A 17,958-nucleotide genomic window follows, 5' to 3' on the forward strand; every position below is an offset into this window, starting at 1 on the left:
GTCGACGTAAAAGAATCCGTTTTTTAAATCAATCGAACTGAAAATACGTGCGTTTTGCAATCTGTCAACTTGATCTTCGACCAATGGAAGTGTAAATGATCCCTGATAACGACTTTATTAATTCGGCTGTAATCGATACATAGGCGATGAGATCCGTCACGTTTCTTAACTAGAACAACTGGGCTCTTTATTCTGGCTCTGTTGTTTCGATTATGCCGTCCTCTAGCCATTGATCGGTTTGATTGTTGATAATGCAGCGTTCTGCATTTGAAAATCTGCGAGGTCGTGAGTGTATCGGCATGTCATTGTTCAGAATCAAACGCATATAAATGTTTGTGTTTTTAGTGCTTACCGGATGATAATTTTGGACCATAATGTATACGACCTTTTCTGCTTTTGCGTTCGCTGTAGGTTCAATGTCAGTGATTACATTTTCGCAGTCTTCGATATCAATTTTGAAAATCGGACTGACTTCAGCATCGGCCCAGAGTGCGTTTGATACTTTAACACCTTCGCTGCTGATTGTCTTTTGAGCATATTGTCTTTTATACATATAAAAGCGTGAGCAGATGACACTTCACACATGTTTGTTGCTTCCATTTTTCCCACAAACCTTCTGGGCATTCTTTAGCAATGTGGCCGACATTGTTACACTGAAAGAATTTTCTAAACTTACTTTTGCGCTCACAATTCGCGAATGTATGCCCTTTTGCGATACAGTTGTAACATTTAACGTCTCTGTTTACATTTTTGTTATGCATTTTGATTCTTGTATTCACTTTTGGTCGCATTTTTTGAGAACATGACTTGGTTTTTTCCTTCACTTCATGATTTACCGCGGATTACTTCATAACACATCAATTTGTCTTTGGCATTGCTTGGCAAGAATGAATTTTTGCAGTTCGTTCGGTGTCACGATATTTAAAGCAAACCTTGTATGCGCTGCTTGCATTTTCACACTTGGTCCTTGTACTGATACTGTTCCGAACACTCATGGCATCTGGTTGGTTCTCTTCTATTTCGTCTTCGGCTTCAGAATCATTACCATCGCTTTCGTCTTCTTCGTTTTCCTTATTAAAAGCTGCTTCGGATAATAACGAACCTCGTTTCGAATTGCAAAAAATATGTTTCGTCAGGTCATCTTTATTTTTGGGAAGTCGTAACAAATTACAAATTTCGGTGAGATCCATATCAGAAATATTGAAACTTTCGTAAGGGCTTTCTATAATTTCAAGCACCGTCTCTTTCGAACACGAACTTATGTAGAAGTAAAATATAATGCCGTTTTTCTTCTCGAAGCATCAGTTCATTTCGCAATTTTTGGACTGCCATGTACACGTCTGGATATCCAAATTTATATATGTATTGTAACACGCGTGCTTGTATGCTATTGTTTTTATTCGGATGATGAAATTTGAAAACTCTTGTGAAATTAACTTTTGGCTCTTCTTTCCGTTTTTTAACGACGAAATTATGATTACTAAGTAAGAATTCGGTTTTTCATTTACTTTCTCCTTGGATCATTATTACTCTTATGTTTTTTTTTTGGTTGAGCCCCCAAATTATGTGGGTGTTCATGTCGAACCAGGCTTGGTGCAACATCGCTGGCTTAGCATCCCTGTTGAACAATCGGGCAAAAATTCTCTCACCATATAAATATAGCCCTTAGACCTTACTCCATATTTTGTACTTCATAAGAAAAAATAAAGGAAAAAAGTAAATAAAAAGTATTAAGTAAAGTAAAGCATGTCGTGAATTTTAAACCCGAACCCAAAGTTTTTTTATTGGACACGTAAACTACTCAGCACGGCAAGGACCCGCCACAACAGGGGGATTGGGTTGTGATACGTTTTAGAGATTAACACTTATATTATTTTTTTGGTAATTAGTAAAGTTAGTAAATGAATTATAATGTTTAAAATGGATAACAGACGTTGTCGGTGGAGAGCGTCGTTGTCTTTTTACACGGCGTTCATTAAGCGAAATCTCCTTACTCGGTGCAAAATCGAACTCCTCTTTTCTCTGGCGTTTTTGGCAGGCTGATCTGAATTGCCAGTCCATTCCCACAATATCAAAATTTTTTTGTAACTATTGAGGTGTTTTTTAACAACGCCCATTATTTATAATAGCAAATTTAATTTGAAAAAATGGCAAGACAAGGAGAGTATAAAAGCGCGTGACAAAGTCAAATGTGCGTACAAGTATTTTATTTTATTGTCATTAAATGCGCTTCATATCATTCATGGAAAATTCAATTGATGTGATTAAACACCACATCTGATACATTATGCTTATTGCGAATTGTGTTAAGGGGGTATTTTTTTTGGAGTTTTGAATCCTTAAACTTTAAAAAATATGATCCTTAAAAAATTTTTCAAAATTCGAATTATTTTAGGAGATACTCGTCGAAACTACTTCCTTTGGGTTGGCTGGCATATTATTTCAATACTTACTGACCCGATTCCTTTGAAATTTGGTATATATCTTGCCTCGGAATTAAAAAAGTTTTATTATAAATAATTTTAAAGCATTTGAAAATGTCAAAAAAAAATTGGAAAAAACATTTTTTTTTTAAAGTGGACGCCATTTCGTCTTTACTTTTTTTTCTTTCTTAAAACGGTCAACCCGAAAGCGAATCTTTAGCAACCAAGAATTTGTTTGATTTTTTTTCCGAACCCTCTAGGGTTGAAATCATGTCAGCCAAGGACGCACCGATTTTTTTTGAAGACCCCATTCCAAACGCCTGTATTTCGGCGAATTTTTTGTTTTTAAAATGTCAATAAAAAACACAAAAAAATGTTCTTTAAAAATACTTTTTTTTAATCTTACTTGAAAAAATGCACAGGATTCAGGCTTCAAGACCAGAATACCCCTTAATACGTTAAATAAGGAAAAAAAGGTACACCAGCAACCCAGACCCAAGAAGTTGTAATTTTAAAGCTATAAGAAATCCAGTTGTATATCCTTATGAATACTGTTTTCTGTATAACCGAAATACATTTTATATTTACCATTATTACCGATTTTATTTTAAGGAACTTTGGAAATATATGCATGCAGACCACAACGCAGAACGAGAGCTTCAACTTATTCAATATATTATTGGACTGGGCATTGAAAGAGAAGAATTACGAGATGAAATATTTGTTCAATGCATACGTCAATCAAGAGATAACCCGAATGATGACTGGGCTGACAAAATTTGGCTTCTTATGTGTCTTTCCATTGTGGCTTTTCAACCAAGCAAACTTTTATTCAGGTAAATGTTTTTAAAATTCTTATGCAATAATTAAAACCACCATAGGGTTACAATGGAGGATAATTAGCAGTTTATTTGGTATTGTTATGGGTTTGGTAATATCTAACTTGTAACACCTTACACCCATATGCCTCAATCACTTAAAGTCTTGACAAACCATAGAGTTATTTTCTGTTACTTTAAAATATTATTTCTCAATATCACTATTATCTATAGGAAAACTTTTTTTGTGTCCACCGATTCAAAAATTAAAATGCAAAAGCCTAGATTAGCATGCTTAAACAAAAAGATTCACAAAAAACAAAGCTCCCCATGTCCTCCAGTGTTTATTGTTAGAAATAAACCACTTTAGGGCCTTGCCTTGCAGCAATTCTGGCATGGCTCGAGGAATGAGGTTCAGGTTCAAACCGTATGTGTTTGCTGACCATTTTAATTGTTCCAGAAACTCCAGTGGTTTATCCGTGCCGTCAAACTTGAAGGAACATTCCCTGACTTGCTTTGCGACTTTTGCATAGTCTGGTGCGCTAGGCCTTTGCTGTTCTGGTCTTCTTTCTTGACTTGTGCCCCTGGATCTTCCTGCCTCCTTCATGCTCTCCACACCCAGGCTAGCTATGAGCGTTTCGGCGTCTGGAACTTGCAACTTGCCGTTTGAGCCTGGTTTGTCGTATATTTCCCCCAGCTCAGCCCAAATTTCTGCCATTCCTGGGTCGTTTTGTGTTTTCGTGACATACGTTGAAAGGGCTTTTTGCATGTCGTCCGACCTGCCCTCCAGGATGCTGCCAAGCTTGGCTGCCACCTTCGGGAAATCGTCTTTCTTGAGGAGATAAATCTAATTTTTCCCCATTTCTGTTTGATGCTGTGTTTCACTGTCAGGACAATCACGTTGGGCGCCAGATGTAACGAACTGATTTTCTTTGTTTCTCCGCTCGCTACGAATGTCGTGCGGCTAGCTCAGTCCCACCAAATTTATATAAACGTGACCGCCCTATTGATCAGTGAAAACGCACAGAAAGATTGGGAATATACAATGATCTTTTATTCGTCGACCTGACCCTCAGCCGGAGTTTTGTATTGACAATGGGGAAATATTCTCCGCCGTCGGCTCCTTCCCACGTTGAACGTCGCGCTGGGTTGTGATCGCAGCGAAGTGGTGTCTCCCTCACCGATTTCGTTCGCTATGCCTTCCGTTGCCTTCGGCTCGGCGGGATTACAGGGCTTAGGGATGCGTCACCGTTCTTAGACTAGGGTGAACAGGCACTGTGCTCTCAAGGCATACGCCTTTCGCAGGCGCAGCCTCCTGTCCTTTGCTCTGTCCCGGCCGGTCGCACCGGAAGTCGGCTCAGTTTCTACCTGACGGTTCAGGCGTACGACGGAAGCCGCAAACGCAGTCCCTGGGTCAAACGCCAGGTTCTAGACGAACGCTTTCACGCGCCTCTCCGCCGCAGGCTTTAGAATTTTACGTATCTGATGCTCGCACGGCGCTTGTTGTTCGTCGTTCTGGGTGTCCTCGTTGTCCTTGCTCTGCCTCCGGATTTCTCGACCGGCTCCGCTCCTTGTTGGTGACTCGGTAAGCTATTCGCAGCAGGACCTTGTACAGTTCCTGCAGGACGATCAGGCATACGCCGGAGTTCGCCAATGCAGTCCTTGCAGGCAGGCTCCCCTCCTCGTTGGCGACTCGGTAAGCTGCCGTTCTGGGACTCTAGCGGTGGACCGCTATGCTCTCAACGCATACGTCTTTCGAGACATCAGCTGAACAAACGCGCGTCCTTCCGGGCTAGTCGCACCAGGACCCTGTACAGTTCCTGCAGGACGATCAGGCATACGCCGGAGTTCGCCAATGCAGTTCTTGTAGGCAGGCAGCTAGTTCTAGACAACTTTCCTTCTGAGCCCACGGTTCTTCGTCGAAGGACTCTATTTGTTCACTTTGTCGGACACGCCGGGTGGGATGCCAAGCTCAAATCGCGACAGAAGTTGTGACAAAGCGCCTGGACTTAGCCGTGTGATGACGTAAGGACCTCAGCTACCTGTGTCTCAATTCGGAGACTTTAGCTCTAAGTCCCGAACGTCTCGACGTAGCGATCTTGTTTCCTTGATGACTCCGCACGGCTTTACTTGGTTCTTCACGTTGTTTCACTGCTTACTGGTTCACTTGATGACGTTTACTTGTAGACTTGGTAGAAATCGACTGATCTAGCTTCCAGCGCTCTGCCGGCTTATGTAGGCCTCTATTTACCGCTAGTTATCGGCGTCTTCTTGCCTCCTGGTCCAAATTCCACGGTTTTACCGTTCGACCTTTCGCCCTCTGCGCACGCCACCAATATCAGGGTCCGAAGTCCGGTGCCGTCCCGTTACCTCCTTCTGCCCACGGCCCTTCGCCGCTCTCTTCTGTTGCTGTCCCTCTCGGACTCTCCTTGTCCTTGTCTGGTGCTCAGTGCACCACTCTCTCTCGCCGCACTACCGTTACTACGGGCGAATTCGCCGCGTAACTGGTAACTGGTAGGCCACTGCTTGTATGCGCTTACTCTGCTTGCTTTCTAACTTGTAGGGAGTTATTCAACTCCTCACATTCTCCCCTTACTTCGGGAATGAAAAAGAGACTCGCATTTTTCTCTGCCTTGGTATACTCCACATTCTGACATCCTTCCCTCGACGTGTCTTCTCCTCGCACTTGTCCTCGTTTGCTTGTAGTCTTCTAGTCGACTCGATCATCCAGACGGTTCCCACGACGCTCACAGCTCCTTCTTGAGTTCCACAGCGCCCCCGCCCCCGTAGACTTTAAATTCCCGCCCAGACGTTTCCCCCGTAGACTTTAAATTCCCGCCCAGACGTTTCCCCGTAGACTTTTGAATTCCCGCCCCAGACGTTTCCCCCGATGACTTTCTCGATCTCCATGATTTGTCTTTTCCGTCGGATATTCACTCTACCTCGTGCCGATCGGTCTCCAGTCGTAATCGTTGTTATCGATATTCTCTCGGGAAACTCTCTGTTGTATGGTCACTCTCCGCCAAATCGATCGGTCTCCAGTTGTTATCGGTTCCGTGAACCAACGTGGCGTTGCCACCCGATGTATCGATGTTCCACAGTGTGATTCCATGTGCCGATATATCCATTATTTTCTGTCCACCCATCGACACTATCGTACAGTGCCAATCGGCCGCTTTACGTCGAAGTTGGAAAATTTTTTTTAATTGTGGCCGTTTATGAGTGTGCGCGTCATTTTCGTGTTTTTATGATTTGGCATGCTACGGAAAAGCTCTCGAGCTGTACCGTCTCCCCTATTTCCTCGGAAACAAAGAGTCTGCCGACGCTACGGATTGTTGTTGGCCTGCGGTCTTTTCGGTTTCTTGTCCTGTGCATATCCTTATTCTTCGCGGCTTATTAACGGATGACTCTGGCTTCATGCCCGACGCAGAATCTGTTTGCCTCGTTGTCTGGGTCACTGTGCATCCTTGTGTGCTGCGTACTATAAAGACTCTGGTATATACCCGACGTTATAGCCCGCGTTTTTTTGTCGTGCATGCTCGTGTTATCCTGCGTTCTATATAGACCCTGGCATTTGCCCGACGCTATAGTCCGCACCGCTTGTTGTTTTCTGCCCGTGTTGTCCTTGCTTGTCTCTGCCGAGTTCTTGTGTTTGTTGTTTAAGCTCACTGGCGTGGACGGTTCGATCTTTTTGTGTTTCCTTGTGGCGGATTCTGCAAATGAATGGTGAGACGAAGTCTATCACGGTATACGGTCCGTCAAAGCTCGGCGCTAGCTTTGCTGCAAAACCCTCGGCTGCTTTCGACAAATGGTGCTCCTTCGCCCAGACCGTGTCCCCTATTGTGGGATTCCACTGCCTCCTTCGTAAATTGTAATGCCTGGCTTGGTCCTGCCACTAACCATACAACATATAGACTGGTCATTTCATACGACGCATTTGGACACAAAAAAACGGACCGCGGAAGGTCCACCGTTCTCACAGCAGCAGGTCCATGCACTTCGTGTGCGTTCGGGTTTTTTACTCTCTCATTCTTATTCTCATTTTTATGCTCGCGCACTCATTGCACGAGTTCAGTCGTTCAGTCGCAGAGAGGCGCTATTTGAAGAAGGCTGCCCTGCGCTTGAATTCGTCTCTGTATGTATGCGTGATCATGCATTCTCATACACGGGAGCATGTGTGCGTTTATTTCATTTCGGCGCATCAAGAATATTTTGTCTTTTGCCACTTTTCAAACTTGGTACCCTAATAATATGGGCGTATTTACTATAGGGTTATGAAAAAAATGTGAATATTATATGTTTTAATATATTTATTTAATATTTCAGCATACATTTTATTTTTGTTTACAAATTCAAATCAGTGGTAGCGGTAAAATGTTTTACATATATGTATGTATTCGAATTTATAGAAATCAGTCCACTGAGATGGGAACAGGGCATATCGCAGTCGTGTCACTTGAAACACCGACTGCTCTTCAGTGGTTGAGAAAACTTCAAACTAAATCAGTTCTTGCCGAAGTCTTGCGAGCGGTTGGTGCCTGCATACCCTACCGACGATTGCTTTTAAGGGGAGCGGACTTTTAGGACACTTGTTTTAAATGTTATGTTTAGTGATCTTTGGTTGATTTATTTTTTAATGATTCGTTATTTAATTGTCTTGTTATTTTAATTGTCTTTAAACAATTCGTTATAATTCAAGATATTGGTACAATTAAAATCTAAAATTATTATCAATAAAATAAATTATTATCATTAAAAAAATGTGGATTTTTATATTTGTTCCATTTACCTTTTCAAAAATATTAAAAGTATTTTATTATTTATTACTTGTTTAAAGACAATTAAAATAACACTGCGAATCATTAAAAAATAAATCAACCAAAGATCACTAAACATAACATTTAAAACAAGTGTCCTTAAAGTCCGCTCCCCTTAAAAGCAATCGTCGGTAGGGTATGCAGGCACCAACCGCTCGCAAGACTTCGGCAAGAACTGATTTAATTTGAAGTTTTCTCAACCACTGAAGAGCAGTCGGTGTTTCAAGTGACACGACTGCGATATGCCCTGTTCCCATCTCAGTGGACTGATTTCTATAAATTCGAATACATACATATATGTAAAACATTTTACCGCTACCACTGATTTGAATTTGTAAACAAAAATAAAATGTATGCTGAAATATTAAATAAATATATTAAAACATATAATATTCACATTTTTTTCATAACCCTATAGTAAATACGCCCATATTATTAGGGTACCAAGTTTGAAAAGTGGCAAAAGACAAAATATTCTTGATGCGCCGAAATGAAATAAACGCACACATGCTCCCGTGTATGAGAATGCATGATCACGCATACATACAGAGACGAATTCAAGCGCAGGGCAGCCTTCTTCAAATAGCGCCTCTCTGCGACTGAACGACTGAACTCGTGCAATGAGTGCGCGAGCATAAAAATGAGAATAAGAATGAGAGAGTAAAAAACCCGAACGCACACGAAGTGCATGGACCTGCTGCTGTGAGAACGGTGGACCTTCCGCGGTCCGTTTTTTTGTGTCCAAATGCGTCGTATGAAATGACCAGTCTATATGTTGTATGGTTAGTGGTCCTGCGCAGCTTTCTCCATGTTCCGGCGCACAATTTCGAAGATCTCCTTCTTCTTATTGGCCTTGTCTTCAGGCATTTCCGTCTGCTTTCTTGTGCCGATGGTTTCTCTGTCGTAAAGGGCGCTGGGCAGCCTAGGCTCGAGCCTGCGTGAGGAAACACGGGAAGTACCCTGTTGATTCCGACGTACTTGAGTTTACCGCTAGCGTAATCTCGGGCCACTTCTCGTCCCAATTCCTCTGGTTCTGTCCTGCAAACTGAGCTATCATGGTTTTAACGGTTCGGTTTGCTCTTTCTGTCGGGTTTTCCTGCGGTGTATATGGCGCTGTGAATTGTTGCTTAATGCCCATTTCGCTGAATGCTCGGCTGGCAAACTGTACTCCATTGTCCGTTTTTACCACCTTTGGGGCTCCGAACCTAGCGATGTTTTTTTTTGGAACGCCTTTGAAGTGTTTCTGCCGTTGCTGTTCGCAGTGGCACCAATTCTGTCGACTTTGAAAATCTATCTACAAGCACTATCAGCATCTGGTTACCATGCTTTGATCTTGGCAATGGTCCGACAAAGTCTGCGCATACTGTTGCCCATGGTTCCTCGGGTATCTGCGTCGGCATCTTCCCAGCTGCCTGCATCTGGTTAGGCTTGTATTTGAGGCATGTCTCGCATTTCCGTACGTGTGCTCGGGCGTCCCTATGCATTCCTGGCCAGTAATATCGAGCCGCCAGCCTTGCAATCGTTTTCCGACTTCCCACGTGTCCAGCGGCTGGTGAGTCGTGATTTTCCTTCAGGACGGTTTCCCTCAGCCCCCGTGGGACATAGAGCTTCCATGCTGCCACGTCTTCCCTGCCTGCTCTGTGCGGGATATGCCTATATAACGCGCCTCCCTCCATGAGGTAGTCCGGAAACTTCTGTGGCTGTATGTTGATTTTCTCACACATATCTTTGATCAGCTGCATGTTCCCTGCGTGTCCTCCGGAGTTTCCTTGGCTAGCCTAACGGCTTCTGGCAGAGGCTGTCTTGATAGTGCATCAGCGACCACGTTAAGCTGCCCGTTCCTGTATGATATTTCAAAATCATACTGCTGCAAGTATGGTTTGAGCTTCCAAGTATGGTTTGAGCTTCCGGATTGCCCACACGATTGCCAGGCATTCCTTTTCGCTGGTTGAATAGTTCTTTTCCGCGCCATTCAGGGTCCGGCTTGAATATGAAATGACCTTTTCGCCATTTTCAGTTTCCTGCGTCAGGACTGCCCCTATACCATAATCGCTTGCGTCCGTCTGCAGTACGAATGGTTTATCGAAATCTGGGCATGCCAGCACAGGATCGGCCACTAATCTTGCCTTCACCTCCTCGAATGCTTGCTGGTGCTCTCCAGTCCATGTCATTAGTCATTTAGTCATTTAGTGGTTTTACTATTCGCGCAATGTCGGGCACGAATCGCCTGTACCACGATGCTACGCTAAGTAAGTAAGTATAAGATAAGTATTGGCGCAGTTCCCGGATGGTTGTGAGTGGTTCCAGCTCGGCTATGGCTGCTACATTTTCGGGATCAGTGCCGATTCCTTGGTTCGTAACGCGGTGTCCCAGGTAACGCAGTTCGCTTTTGAAAAAATGACATTTTTCGGGCGTCGGAAAACTTATCTCAGGTTCCTACTGTGTTCTTCCAGTGTGCGTCCGATCACGATGATGTCGTCTTGGTATGCAAACGCGTGTGGTGACATCTCCGGTCCGATAACCTGGCATTACTTTCTACTGGAAAAGCCCCTTTCCTGGCACTGTGAATGCCGTGAATGGCCTGCTATTTTCTTCCAGAGGAATTTGCCAGTATCCATTTTTCAAATACAGACTGCTTATGTATCTCGCCTCCCTCAACTGGTACAAAATGTAATTTATCCTTGGCATCGGATAAGCATCTTTGATGGATTTGGCATTGATCTGTCTAAAGTCGACACAAAGCCTCCACTGACCTGTCTTTTTCTTCACCATGACTATCGGGGAGCTGTACGGACTTCTCGAATGTTCAATGCATTCCTTCTCCAGCAACTCGTCGACTTTCGCATTGATTTCCCCTTGAACCTTTGGATTTTTCGGGTAGTATCTCTGTTTGATTGGTTTGTCGTCCTTCATGGTGATTGGGTGCTCGGCTATGTTGGATGTTCCACTCATTGTTCGAAATTCCGCGAGCTCCTGCTCTAGGAATTTTTCAACGTCGCATTCCTCAGAGGTGGTTTGCACCACTGCCACGGACAATTTATTTCGGCGCCGACTCCTGTGAGGAAATTTCATCCTAGCACCAGTGAGTCTACCACTCCTGGTAGGATCAGCAGGCTCATGGGCAAGCGCTTATTGCCGAATTCGATCTCCACCTCGAGCTGCGTGTTTATCCCGCTGCACCTGCCATCTGCCAACCTAACTTGCCTTCTCGTCCTTGTAATCTTTCCATAAGCAGCCAATATATCCGCCAACTCCTCGCTTATACAGCTCGCTGTTGCTCCGGTGTCAATTGTGGCTTTGTGAGAGGTTCCGCTAATCTTTACCGCTGCGGATAACTGCTGATCTTCTTCGATTAATTTGCCAGTTAGTTTGGAGAGACAACATCTTGCGACCCCTGCTCGCCTCTCTGCGGCTGGGATCGCGGGCCATTTCCCGATCTTTGGCAGCACTCTACACATCTAACACCAACCTTGCCGCAATTCCAACAGAACAGTAGCCGCTGGTTTTGGCATCCTCTGGCCCAATGCCCGTGACCGCCACACCGCCTACATGCTTCGTATGGGTTCACGATGTGTGTCTGTGACCTGTAGGCTCTTGGTGCTGCGCTGGGTGGTCTCTGATTGGTAGTAGGTGGCCTCCATAAAGTGCTCTGGTGGTTGTAGTTTGGAGTCCATTAGCTCGGTCCGTCGATGGGTGCTTGGTGTCCGCCTTCTTCTTCGCACCTTCTACACGTAACTTGTTGTAGTGCTGTTGCTTTGCTTCGCGAGAATTTGTTTTCTCGTATAAACGCTTCTCGTTTTTTCTCGAGTTCTTCATACTCATCAGCCAGCACCTTTAGAGTTTTTAGATCGTCTATCTTATACGTCCTCAGGGAAATCCTCAGATCAGGGGTGCAGTTTTCCTTTATCAGCTCTAGTGTTTCCTTTGGAGAGTAGCCGAGTGGTCTCATCATGGTCTGCATGTCAACCATATAGTCCTTGAACGACTCTCGGAAACCCTGTTTCCTTTGTTTGACCTGATCTGGGTGCTTTGAGAAGAATCCCCTTGGCAGGAAGCAAGTCTGGAAACTGTCGCTGAACTCTCCCCATGTTCACCAGTGCTTATTGTTCGAAATAAACCACTATAGGGCCTTGCCTTGCAGCAATTCTGGCATGGCTCGGGGAATGAGTTTCAGGTTTAAACGGTGTTTGCTAACCACTCTACTTGTTTCAGAAACTCCAGTGGTTTCTCCGTGCCGTCAAACTTTAAGGAACATTCACTGACTTGCTTTGCGACTTTTGCATAGTCTGGTGCGCTAGGCCTTTGCTGTTCTGGTCTTCTTTCTTGACTTGTGCCCCTGGTTCTTCCTGCCTCCTTCATGCTCTCCACACCCAGGCTAGCTATGAGCGGTTCGGCGTCTGGAACTTGTCGCTTGAGCCTGGTTTGTCGTATATTTCCCCCAGCTCAGCCCAAATTTCTGCCATTCCTGGGTCGTTTTGTGTTTTCGTGACATACGTTGAAAGGGCTTTTTGCATGTCGTCCGACCTGCCCTCCAGGATGCTGCCAAGCTTGGCTGCCACCTTCGGGAAATCGTCTTTCTTGAGAATATAGATCTAATTTTTCCCCATTTCTGTTTGATGCTGTGTTTCACTGTCAGGACAATCACTTTGGGCGCCAGATGTAACGAACTGATTTTCTTTGTTTCTCCGCTCGCTACGAATGTCGTGCGGCTAGCTCAGTCCCACCATATTTATATAAACGTGACCGCCCTATTGATCAGTGAAAACGCACAGAAAGATTGGGAATATACAATGATCTTTTATTCGTCGACCTGACCCTCAGCCGGGGTTTTGTATTGACAATGGGGAAATATTCTCCGCCGTCAATTCCTTCCCACGTTGAACGTCGCGCTGGGTTGTGATCGCTGCGAAGTGGTGTCTCCCTCGCCGATTTCGCTCGCTATGCCTTCCGTTGCCTTCGGCTCGGCGGGATTACAGGGCTTAGGGATGCGTCACCGTTCTTAGACTAGGGTGAACAGACACTGTGCTCTCAAGGCATACGCCTTTCGCAGCCGCAGCCTCCTGTCCCTTGCTCTGCCTCCGGATTTCTCGACTGGCTCCGCTCCTTGTTGGCGTAGCGCTCACGATTCGGTACTCTAGCGTTCTGGGACTCTAGCGGTGAACTGCTGTGCTCTCAACACATTCGCCTTTCGAGACACTAGCTGAACAATGGCGCGTCCTCTCGGGCTAGTCGCACCGGGACTTTGTACAATTCCTGCAGGACGATCAGGCGTACGCCGAAGTTCGTTAATGCAGTCCTTGTAGGCAGGCAGCTAGTTCAAGACCACTTTCCTTCTGAGCCCGCGGTTCTTCGTCGAAGGACTCTATTTGTTCAATTCTGTCGGACACTCCGGGTGGGATGCCAAGCTCAAATCGCTACAGAAGTTGTGACAAAGCGCCTGGACTTAGCCGTGTAATGCCGCAAGGACCTCAGCTAACCTGTGTCTCAAATCGGAGACTTTAGCGGCTTTACTTGGTTCTTCACGTTGTTTCACTGCTTACTGGTTCACTTGATGACGTTTACTTGTAGACTTGGTAGAAATCGACTGATCTAGCTTCCTGCGCTCTGCCGGCTTATGTAGGCCTCTATTTACCGCTAGTTATCGGCGTCTTCTTGCCTGGTCCAAATTCCACGGTTTTACCGTTCGACCTTTCGCCCTCTGCGCACGCCACCAATATCAGGGTCCGAAGTCCGTCCCGTTACTTTCTTCTGCACACGGCCCTTCGCTGCTCTCTTTTATTGCTGCCCCTTTCGGGGGCACTACCGTTACTACGGGCGAATTCGCCGCGTAACTGGTAACTGGAAGGCCACTGCTTACATTCGCTTACTCTGCTTGCTTTCTAACTTGTGGGGAGTTATTCTCCTCAAAACGCGATGCCGTCATGGAGCACATTTCGAGAAGAATTCCTAGAGTACTTCAGGCCAGAGTCCCCTGAGGAGAAAGCTATGGAAAGCATCACACATAGGCACTAAGGCGAGAACGAGCCGGCATTAGAATATGCGCGAGAACTCCGGAAAATCATGCGATTCACCACGCTCACAAAAGAAAAAAAGCTGGAGTGGGTATACCGAAACAGTCTCTGGAGAATGCCAAACCCTAGCGAAATACCTCAGACTAGCCGAGGAATTTGAGGCACTACAATCACGTAAGCATACAGCACAGCAGACAACACAACAAACATCGGAAGCTCACTGGGGACACTAACCACTAGGAATTTACTGGAGACCACCAAGGAACCAGCGGAGACCCCATTAACCGCCACAAGTACTTAACAGAGGCGTTACAAGATCTTGGGACATGAAAAATAGATGCTCGAGGTGCAAAGCAATGGGACACATAGCACGTGGATGCAATAACCAACCAAGACTGTTTTGCTGGGTATGCGGACAGGATTGAATACAAACAATTCATTGCTGCCGCCGAAACAAAACGATGGGAAACGGAAGATGCCCTTGGGATCAGAGCGGGCACACAGGGCACACAGGGCACACACTACTACCCGCAACGTCAATAAAGTTCAAAGGTCGACGCCACAAAATCTTCATGAAGCACGACCGCCCAATTAAAATACAATCAATAATAAACAAACAAGTCGACGAACTCATAGCACAGAACCTCATATAACCCTCGCACTCCGCCTACAGTTCGCCAGTGATAATCTTGGAGAAGAAAAACAAGGAATGGAGACTTTGCATAGACTATAGGCAACTGAACCGTAACACAGAGAAATGCTATTTCTTTAAGGAAGAACTAAAATATCTAGGGCACGTAGTCAGCGCAAGAGGCCTACACACCGATCCAGAAAAGATATCCGCGCTCCTCAACATGGCAAGTCCACAGACGACAAAGCAGGTACACAGCTTCCTAGGTTTGGACTCCTGTTACAAAGGAATTGTTCCTAACTTCACGGAACTGGCACAAACGCTATACAACCTGGTTGCAAAGGGGACACAGTTCAAATGGACCGAGGAGACAGAAGAGGCGATCAGAAACTTTAAGAAAGGCCTAAAGGAAGCACAGGTCCTGACTTGCCCTGACTTTGGAAGAACCTTTGTACTTCAGACGGACGCCAGTAACTGCGGACTAGGAGCAGTACGGACCCAAGAGTATGAAAACGGCGAGCACGTTTGTCAAGGCCCACCGTCACAACAACTCTTAAAACTAAGTACAACGACATTATTCAGACTCAAGCGCAAACATAACTGAGAACAACAACTTCGATATGGCACAAACAAATTTTGACTTCATTAACACTGCATCAAAGCTTATACCAGTTTTCGATGGTAAAGCAGAAAACTTAACCAGTTTCATTGATGCAATGCATATAATAGAGTCAATAAAAGGCGAACACGAAAGCCTAGCTGTTTTTATAATAAAGACAAAGCTAAAGGGTGTAGCCAGAAATCTGATAGGAAACGAAACAACGGTAGGTGAAGTAATTGCCAAATTAAAAAGTAACGTCAAAGGCGAGACTGTAGAAGTATTGTCAGCAAGCTAATGAACCTACAGCAACGCAATAAAACTGCCGATCAATACACATCTGAGATTGAGCAGATTGAGTGCGTACATAAAAGACGGCTTAACACTAGAACTAGCAATAAGTTATTCCACACAGCACGCAGTAAAAGCAATGACTAAAAACTGCACGATTGATAAGGTAAAACTTATCACGCCAGCCGGCAATTTCAACTCAATTTCGTAAACAGTTGCACAGAAGCAACTGGACAACCAAACTGGGTCCTTTACTACAACAACTATACATAGCGCGGCGGAAACCGCGGACGCGGAAGTTATAGAGGTAATTTTCGTGGTCGTGGTAATAATTATAGTTACTACAACAAGATCACAAGTCATGAGCTAAATAAAATTAAATTCAAAAGAGGACAGTGTATTAATTCCAACTCAAGCAATTCAGCACGGAATTTATATAGCAAGTACCATAGCTACAACACAAAATGCCTTCATAAGACAACTGAATACAACAGACGAAGATAAAGTGGTCAGTGCGAATAATTTAGCATATGAATCACTGTTGAACTACTATGTAGTCGAAGAAATCAAAAAAACTAGAGAAAAGTCTGTATTATCCCAATTGTCAAAAAATTTCCCCCACAATTCAAATCACAACTCTCAAATTTATGTAAAAAATATAATGACATATTCGGATTAGAATCCGAACTTATTAGCACAAATAATTTCTACAAATAAATTCTACAAATACAAACTCAGACCCTCTGTATCTGAATACGATAGCCCATTATTGCTTGTCCCTAAAAAAAATCCGCTTCAGGTTCCGAAGAAAAGAAGTGGCGATTTGTAATTGACTATCGTCAGATTAATAAAAAATTACTATCCGATAAATTTCCACTCCCTAGAATTGATGATATTTTAGATCAACTAGGTCGAGCAAAATACCTTTTATGTCTTGATTTAATGTCAGGATTTCACCAAATATAACACCAAAAAAGCTCAAGAGATATAACGTCCTTTTTACCTTTAGGTTTAAAAATAGCGCCAAATTCATTTCAGAGAATAATGACTATTGCATTCTCTGGACTTGAATCTTCACAAGCATTCCTTTATATGGATGATTTAATAGTTATAGGTTGCTCCGAAAAACATATGCTTAAAAACTTAACAGACGTTTTTGAGAAATGTAGGAAATACAACCTAAAGTTACATCCACAAAAATGTTCATTCGTTCAGCTTGAGGTGACTTTTCTAGGTCATAAGTGCACAGATAAAGGAATACTTCCAGACGACAAGAAATCCGACGTATATTTTCGACCAAACATTTATGGCAAAAATTTGACTATCAAAACAGATCACAGACCTTTAAGATACTTGTTCTCAATGACTAACCCAAGTTCCAAACTAAGTACAACGACATTATTCAAACGCGCGCCCAAGACAACAGCACCCGGTCACTTTTATTCGACGAAGTTATCAATCGCCGATAATCATCGCCCAATAACCCGATCCCCCAAAGCGGGATTATCGTCATCGTCCGATCTGGTCACACTAACCGGCGCCTATATAAACGGAGACACAGCCGCAGACCATTCACTTGCGTTCCGACGAGCTTCGAGGAAACAACACCCAGGAGGAATACCCGGGTAAGTGTTCTGGTAGAATGTCTTGGTAATGGTGGTGGATCCGTAAGATTTCGATTTTAAGTCGGCACTACGACCTGGAGAGGATCACCGACGCCCGGTTCGGTTTGGGAATACGCACCCGGGCCCGGTCGTGATCACTGAGCCCGGGACGGTTTGCGTAATTCCGGCCCATCTCAGTGGGTTCCTCCCAGAAGTCACGTTTCCGGCTTCCGACCCGGAAACGATACGAACAAACGGCAGGTCGAAACTAACGATGCCCCACATCCACCCCCACATCCCACTAAAAAACCCAAGTAGATCGTTCCTCTAAATGACCCAGAACACTACGAACTCGAACGACGAGACACGACGACGCCTAGCAGTCACAATCGGCTCTTCAGCTTCGCCGACATCAACCCAGCACGCAGTACCACACTCGGCCCTTCAGCAGCGCCGACATCAACCCAGCAAGCAGTATCACACTCGGACCTTCCAAAGGGCCGATATAATTATAATTAGAAACGTAGTCCTAACCAACCATACTATTAAATACAATCATAGCGTTCGATTTGTGTTATTCTTTGGGGAAAGGGAGGTAAACCGATCTAAAGAGGAAATAAATTTCCGTCTCGATCCCTGGCCACGGCGAGCTATACCGCCTCCCGAAACTAACGACCCTGTTTCGGTGGCCAGGGGCGCCCGAGCAAATTGATGACAAATAGACAGTAATCTCAAATAGAAACACCAAAGATCGTTTACCCCTTT

At 44.5% G+C, this 17,958-nt stretch overlaps 1 protein-coding gene across 2 annotated transcripts in view; it reads left to right on the plus strand.

Annotated features, from left to right (window-relative positions):
* The window catches only part of LOC128264019 (myosin-VIIa), a 481,551-nt gene that overhangs the window by 22,005 nt on the left and 441,588 nt on the right, over nucleotides 1-17,958 (plus strand). For both annotated transcript variants that reach the window (XM_052999303.1, XM_052999304.1), the window contains exon 2: nucleotides 3,036-3,259. In XM_052999303.1, coding sequence (XP_052855263.1) covers nucleotides 3,036-3,259 — 224 coding nt within the window. The remainder of the gene's footprint in view (nucleotides 1-3,035; nucleotides 3,260-17,958) is intronic.

This window comes from Drosophila gunungcola, unplaced genomic scaffold (genome assembly GCF_025200985.1).
Source record: "Drosophila gunungcola strain Sukarami unplaced genomic scaffold, Dgunungcola_SK_2 000047F, whole genome shotgun sequence".
NCBI lineage: Eukaryota > Metazoa > Arthropoda > Insecta > Diptera > Drosophilidae > Drosophila > Drosophila gunungcola.